Below are 7,166 nucleotides of genomic sequence, written 5' to 3' on the forward strand. Positions count from 1 at the left end.
TGTAGTTAAGACACCATATGAGATATGGACTGGGAATACTCCCAACTTGTCTTTTCTGAAAATTTGGGGATGTGAAGTATTTGTCAAGCGACTTCAGTCAGGCAAGCTAACTCCCAAATTGGATAAGTGCATATTCGTGGGATATCCAAAGGAAACTTTAGGGTATTACTTCTACAACTGATCAGAGGGCAAAGTGTTTGTTGCTCAGAGTGGTGTTTTATTAGAGAAAGAGTTTCTCAAGAAGGAGAAAAGCGGACAGAAGGTGTAGCTTGAAGAGGTTCAAGATGGCCCAGTCGGGCAAGATTTCAACAAGTGATGCTAATGTAGCAGAGTGCAAGTGGATATCTTCTAGATTAGACTCTAGTGCAAGTGGGAGACTGTAAGAAATATGGCCTAGAGGTAATCATAGAGATGATCATATTTCGTTGTATCTATGATGTATTATGTGTTCATTGAATATCCATGAAAGGCAACTTGTATTGATTGGCAATTATGTGAATTGTTTGTGAGACTCTTTACTTGTATGGTTATTCTAAAGTTGTTCCTAGTCGGAGTTCATGTGTGGACACACATGAATATTAGACTAGCACATATATTAGTTGATGACTATGTTTCACAAGTCATAGATATGGAGATATCAAACTAATAATGTGGGCGCATTTATTGCATGAGGTTGGACCGATCCAACTCGAGAAATAGTGATTTCTCATTACACAATGTGTACACTGTGTCCTTAGACCTAAGATTGTAGCATGTACTCAAGATGTGAACCGACCTACTTAGGAGCCATCAAACGCTATTCCGTAATTGGGTAGTCATAAAGATGGTTCTCGGGTTTGTCAAGAAGCAAGCTATGAGACATGGTCAGTCAAGATGGGATTTGCCCCTCTCTGATTGAGAGAGATATCTCTGGACCCCTTGAGTGATCGGATCAAGAAATGCATAGCCGTGCTAGGGTTAAGTGTTAACCAAGGATTTCGGATCACAGCATCGAGAAAGAGAGGTCAGCTTGGAGCTAGACCAAATATCGTGAGGCAAAGGGAATAGCATGTACATGATATTGTGACGGCTCATTTCATATGATCTTTGCACGCGCATAGGAGTTGACACGTCTTGCTAGAGGCCGCTGCCAACTATTGGTCGAGTAGCAGTACTCGGGCCATGTTTGTTCACGCATGAGCCCATAGGGTCACACACTTAAGGGGCTGGAAGCCTAATGAGGATATGATCCGAATTAGACTAGGCTTAGGTGCACTAATGGGACTCGGTTAGGAAGCCCATTATTAGCGCCTATGCAAGAAGGGGTGGGGGCGCATGGAGGGGTGAACCCTAATTCCACGCATGCTAGCAGCCGCCTGTTCCCACACTCGCACCCACGGTTGTCGTCACGGACCTAGTAGTTCGGAGTGCGACGCTTCGTTGCCGTACGATACCTTGGAGGTGCTGCATCTGCTGCACGAGGACGAGCCGCAAGTGAGGAGGTCTTGCAACTGCACTACCGGCGACCGACTGCACTACCCCGACGCGCTACAGAAGTTCCGTACCCTTGCATCTAGTGTTAATTCTGTGATCTATAACTGCAGTTTTTTTGGTTTATGCAGTGGAAATTTTTGTTTATCGCTAGCGTAGCCCACCTCATATCCCTTCATGGCTTCCATGAGCGGGTTGGCGGTGATGACGGCGATCCCAGCACCATCCAGTGCGGAGGTGACTGTGGTGATAGCCCCTCCACCTAGTGCTGGACGTGGGGGGAGGGGAGATCGTGACCTTCGCATCCCCAGGCGGAGGAGAGCACGGTTCACCCGCGTGGTCCGAGTCGGAGGAGGACGAAGGAGCTACGTCATCATCTGCGAACATGGACACTAAGCTCATACGGCTCCCCGAGCATGAAGAGGCTCAGGCTTAGGCGGACCAGTGCCCTGGCTAGGCGAGCGATCCCCCGGCGCAGCAGGAAGTGCTCGAGGGGAGCTAGGAGTGGTCAATGGTTCCTACCTCAAGATCATCTGAACCTACGAGTGGGTCAGTCGGCGAGTGGGTGGGGCCCGACCCTAGCAAACCGTGTAAGGCCCAGTTCGTTTTGCGCGATCAGATGGAGGAGGAGCTCTGCGACCTTCTTGAGCAGAGTGGTCGGTCAGATTGCGATGAGCTTGCCACCGCGGAGTCCGAGCTCGTTGAAGCCCTCAAGAAGATCAGGGTAGCTCGGTGGACCGCGTCCGGGAACTGCTGAGTTTTGCTCAGGTGAGTCTCGACATCCCCTCTTTCACCTTCGTTTCTTCGACGGCGGGTAAATTGTTTTGCCATTTCTGATTTTTTGCTATGAAGAGCCTGGAGGGGATCTCGCTGAGCAAGTCATGGTTCCTTCAGGAGGAGCACGCCCAACTGGGGCAGTAAACGGTGGCTCAGCGACGGGTCGACGAGCTGACCCACGAATTGGAAGCCGCTCGGGCATCGGAACTTGTCTAGCGTGGCCGTGCGACCACTACCAAGCAGGAGCTTCCTACGGCCCGGTCGGCCCTGAGCGCGGAGCTCGCCATGGCCCGGTCAGCTCTGAGCATAGAGCAGACGGTGCTGGGAGTGGAGCGAAAGGCCTGAGCTCTTGCTGAAGGGCAGGTTCGGTCCAAGGAGGAGCTGATCGCCCAGCTGGAGGCGATGCTGACCCGGAAGGAAGAGGGACTCAAGATCACCAATGATGCTATGGCCAGTAAGTGGCTCCTTTTCTCCGCCACGTCAATTCCTGCTTCGCATCCTGTGACCCGTAACCCCCTCTTTGTTCATGTTCAGAGTTCGGATAGGGGAATGCGCTTCTGCGGGACAAGTTGGAGCGGTTGGAGGATGCCTGTCGCCCCGCCGAGTTTGAGCTGGCGACTACCCAAGAGGTGATGACGTAGAACACGCAGGCGCTGGCGGCTTCCTTGGAGAGGAATGGGATCCTTGAAGAGGAACTTGGTCAACTTCAGGGCACGGCGCTGTCGGTGGTCACAGAGATCCTCGGACCTCGCCCGAAGTCGAGGGCGCTCGTCGCCGATCTTTCAGAGATCCCGGGCGAGATGTCGGAGATTATCACCGACGGAGTCCTCCACGGCACCTCGAGGGTGTTGATGTCGGTGGTGTCGCAATACCCGACCCTGGACTTTGGGGCAATCGGGAGGGGCTATGCCGCCGGGTGGTCCGCCGACCAGCTCTACAAACTCGAACAGAGCTTGGAGCCGGTCGCGACGGTGATCGCGAAGATGACCACCGCGATGTGGGTGAAGGAGGCCCGTTGTTGTGCAGATAGGGAAGCGGCTCTGGGCGGAAACGACGGCCAACCAATAGAGGCCGAGTTGGGTGCTACCCCGACCGAGCCAGCTCCTGTTCGAGGAAGTCCTGCAGTCGATCCTGCAGCGCGGCTTCTCCTGTCCACATCGTCGGTCAACACGAACGAGGTACCACAGTAGAAAATCATTCGTAGTTAGCTTTTGTTTTTGGAAGACTTGTGCAGGGGACTTAACGGGCCCCCCAGCGAACAACCTTAAATGTTTTGCAGTTGTTTTAACTGATGTTCATTTTAATGACGTTTGGGAAGCGTATCTGGTCCGTATCCCTTTTGTTCCCTAGAGTGACTCTTGCCTTCGCACTTTTTATTTCGAACCTACTCGCTAACCGTAGGCTGCAGCGTGTAGCCTGGGGCTGGCTCGAGTTGCATCAGCTGCTAGTTCGTCTAGTTCGTCGTAGGTTGTGACAAGAGTTCGGTAGGTCAGGTGGCCCAATAAAAAACAACCGGGAAACGGGTTGCACTTTCATTTGAGCGGGAAAAAGGTTGCTTTTTGTGCGTGATTTACAAAAAGAAAGAGGGGGTAGCCGTGCGCGTGGCGGTCTAACCCCGTGGGGCCCCCGAGCGACCCGAGTGGAGAGTGTTCAGGCCAAGGCACCGTAGGAGTCATCATTTAGACGAGAGCACGTGAAAGGACTGAATTTAGGGAAAGAAACAGCGTAAACAATGTTTTTGTAAACGGTAAACAGTTGGTCACCTTTCGTTTAGCGTTTAGACGGTTTAGACAGCGTTTAGACGGAATTAAACAGCCTAAACAGTTTAGTATATTTCCAACAAAAAATACATATTTTGGATGTAAAAATCCAAGTATTTTAACAAAATAACAAATATGTATTTCTCACACGTCACACCACATTCATATGACAGATTTGATACACAGATCAGTAGATACTAGATAATAGTTGTGCATTTCTCCATCACACATCAACACAGTCCAGCTTACAACAAAAGCATATAGTTCTCAGTTTCACAAATGAGATGGCAAGTCAAATGAAAATGCTTAACAAGTTCACAGCCTCCCAGACTCATAGCCTCGAAATCTTATCATCTTAGGGCATCACAAGTTCACAAATCACAAGTCACAACATACAACACATGACCATCACAACAGCTCATAAGTCATAAGCAAAAGCATTGAAGCGAGCTGCCAGACATGCGTGGCCAATTGACTAGTCATCATTCTCACCCTCATCTTCATCCCCAACAATTGGAACCACATCCTCTTGGTCAGATTCAAAATCAATCTCAACCTCATTGATTTGTTCTTCTTCTGCTTCGGAATGGAAATCATCATCATCAACATCTCTCATTTGGGCCAGCCTTGCACTCCTACGAAGATTCTCTCACATTCTTCAACCCCACAAGCCTCTTCAATCAATTTCCATGTCAGCCCACATACAAGCTCAGCATCCTCTTCATCTCCTCCTTCAACCAGCCATCCTTGAGCATGGTTTGCTTCAGTAGATAGAAGAGGATCCATTTTCTGGTTCTTCTTGGCCTTAATTTTTTTCCCATTCATCCTGTTGTTGTACTGAACAAAAACAAGTTGGTTGAGACACTCACATGTCAGCTTGTTTCTTTTTTTTTTTGTGTGAATCTACAAAGAGTCAGAAAAAAATAACTTTACTTACTGTTTTACCAACCTGAAATGACAAGATATATAAAACATAATTAGACTCTTAGAGAGAAGGGATGAGTTGGGAGGCTTACATCTTCAAAGCAGCTCCATTTCCTTTCACAACCTGAAGAACTTGAAGTTAAGGATAGAATCCTTATCGCCATCCTTTGCAAAGTTGGAACCTGTGTTCCATAACTGCCCCACCAATTTGCTGCAATGGAGGACTACATGAGCAGCAGATAGATGATATGTACAGAACAAAGACAGTGTACAGAACAGGACATACATGTATCTCAAGTTGTTTACCAATCTGCAATCTCTACAATAACGTAAATCTAGAAAAATGAATTACCTGGGCTAAAATCATATTCCATGCAGCCAGCCTTTGCTACAGGTTTTCCCAAGTGGCCTTGTTTATCTCTGAACTTGTGGAGCTCTTCATTGAGCACTTTGCTTTGCTTGTCATAGTCACCATGGTAAAAGGTCTCAACAGCAGTGATGAATCCATCCATGACCTGCTCACTTGTAAAGATGGATCCATCATTGTAGCTGTAATAAGGATTCAACAAATACGCTGCCAAGTGCAATGGACTATCCAGCCTATCCTTCATCTTGTTATCAATGATCTCTATGACATTGTTGTAGAGAGCAAGGTTAACTGGTGTCTCAATGTTCCGAAAGGCCACATTGATTTGTTCCTTTGCCTTTACAATTTCTCCAAACAGAAAGGCCATAGATGGCTTGATATCACTATCAACCATGCAAAGTACCTTTGACCAATGGCTCAAACAAAGTGCAACCCCATTCCAAAAGTACGGTCTTGTCATTACAGATGTGGCTAGAACCCCTTTGCTGTTCTTCTTGATGTGGCTCAAAAAGTAAGAATTTGTCCCATTCATCGCACTGAGTCATTGTCCTTAGTTGCTCTCTCTTCTCATACAAACTCTGCAAAGTGAGGAAATTGGAAGCAAATCTAGTAACACTAGGTCTCACAATATCTCTCTTCTTTGTGTATTTTCTCATCAAAGCTAAGGTTCTATGATGTGAATAGATGAAGATGGTCATTGACTTAGCTTGATCAATGAAGCCTTTGAACTTCTTGATCTTCCCATTCCTTCAAGCATCAAGTTCAGGGTGTGAGTTGCACATGATGTCCAAAATATACTTGGCCTCTTCACAAATAACAAGTCCTTTGCTGCCATGTTGTTTGATGCATTATCCATGACCACTTGCACAACATTTTCAGCACCCACTCGTTCAATACAACCATCCACATACTCAAAGATCATTTGTCCAGTGTGTGACAAATTAGCAAATTACAAAGAGCTGTAGCAACTAGGCCTGTAGCCAGATCAACAGATCAAGTTGCAAACTTGCAGACTGCAATATGCAGTATCTTTGCATTCCATACGCACAGCAAGCTAACTTCATATTAATAAATTGCCTAAAATATTCATGCTTTTAGTTTTAGCCTTTTAGGATGCCTCCATACAGCAAATCCAGTAACTCAGCAATATTAATTTAAATGCTACGAAACATCCGTATGTACTGCTTAGTGAGCAACAAAGCACAATGTTCATGGACAAACTAATTCCAAAAAAAATAAAGGATACATAGCTGTTCGACTGTCCAGACTCTAGAATTTCAGATGCGACTAGCAAGAATGAAGGGAGTGAGGGAACGAGGGAGTGCCTTACTGAAGATTGGGAGTAGCACCTGGATGCCGCCGTGGTCCGTGGTCGGCGACTTGGAGTTGAAGACGTCGGAGGAGATCACTGCAGCCCACGCCGGCTCAGCGCAGGGCACGTGCGCGAGTCCCCGGTACCCGCGGCAGCCGGCGACCTTCCTGTTCCCCGGTGGCCGGTGACCTTCCCGTTCCTAGAGAGCAGGGGGACGACTTCACAGGGCGCAGGTGCGGTGGAGGAAGAGAGGCATCGTGGCAGAGGTGGGACCGTCGGAGGTGCGACGGCTGCGGCGGCGGCGGGCCGGCGGCAGAATAGGAATGAAACCCTAGACACAGCAAATTGGGCCGGTCGTATATGTATGTGCTGTGAATTGGGTCAAGACTAGGCGCTAATTTTGGGCGCGTACGCGCGGCGGGCTGGTGGCCGAAAATTTTTCGTTCGCGCCCAGCAGTCTCCATTCCCTAAATGGCCCGTTTAACTCGTCTAACCCCGTCCGAGCCCGTTTCGTTTAGGCCGATTCGCCCGTTTTTCAACGTTTTGACCGTTTAAA

The 7,166-nt window shown here is 48.2% G+C and overlaps 1 protein-coding gene across 5 annotated transcripts; it reads right to left on the bottom strand.

Annotated features, from left to right (window-relative positions):
• Window positions 1–4,198: 4,198 nt before the first annotated feature.
• On the bottom strand, window positions 4,199–6,936 carry LOC112878993. 5 transcript variants are annotated; one of them, XM_025943305.1, is made up of 4 exons: window positions 6,648–6,936; window positions 5,284–6,045; window positions 5,024–5,142; window positions 4,199–4,910 (listed from the first exon to the last, which is right to left on the bottom strand). In XM_025943305.1, the coding sequence occupies exons 2-4, from the start codon at window positions 5,828–5,830 to the stop codon at window positions 4,620–4,622; spliced, it is 957 nt and encodes a 318-aa protein (XP_025799090.1). In that variant the 5' UTR covers window positions 5,831–6,045; window positions 6,648–6,936; the 3' UTR covers window positions 4,199–4,619. The 5 variants fall into 5 exon arrangements, with proteins under 5 accessions (XP_025799090.1, XP_025799088.1, XP_025799089.1 ...); XM_025943303.1 differs by having other exon boundaries at window positions 5,284–6,159; XM_025943304.1 differs by having other exon boundaries at window positions 6,629–6,936.
• Window positions 6,937–7,166: the final 230 nt, after the last annotated feature.

Source organism: Panicum hallii, chromosome 1, assembly GCF_002211085.1.
Source record: "Panicum hallii strain FIL2 chromosome 1, PHallii_v3.1, whole genome shotgun sequence".
NCBI lineage: Eukaryota > Viridiplantae > Streptophyta > Magnoliopsida > Poales > Poaceae > Panicum > Panicum hallii.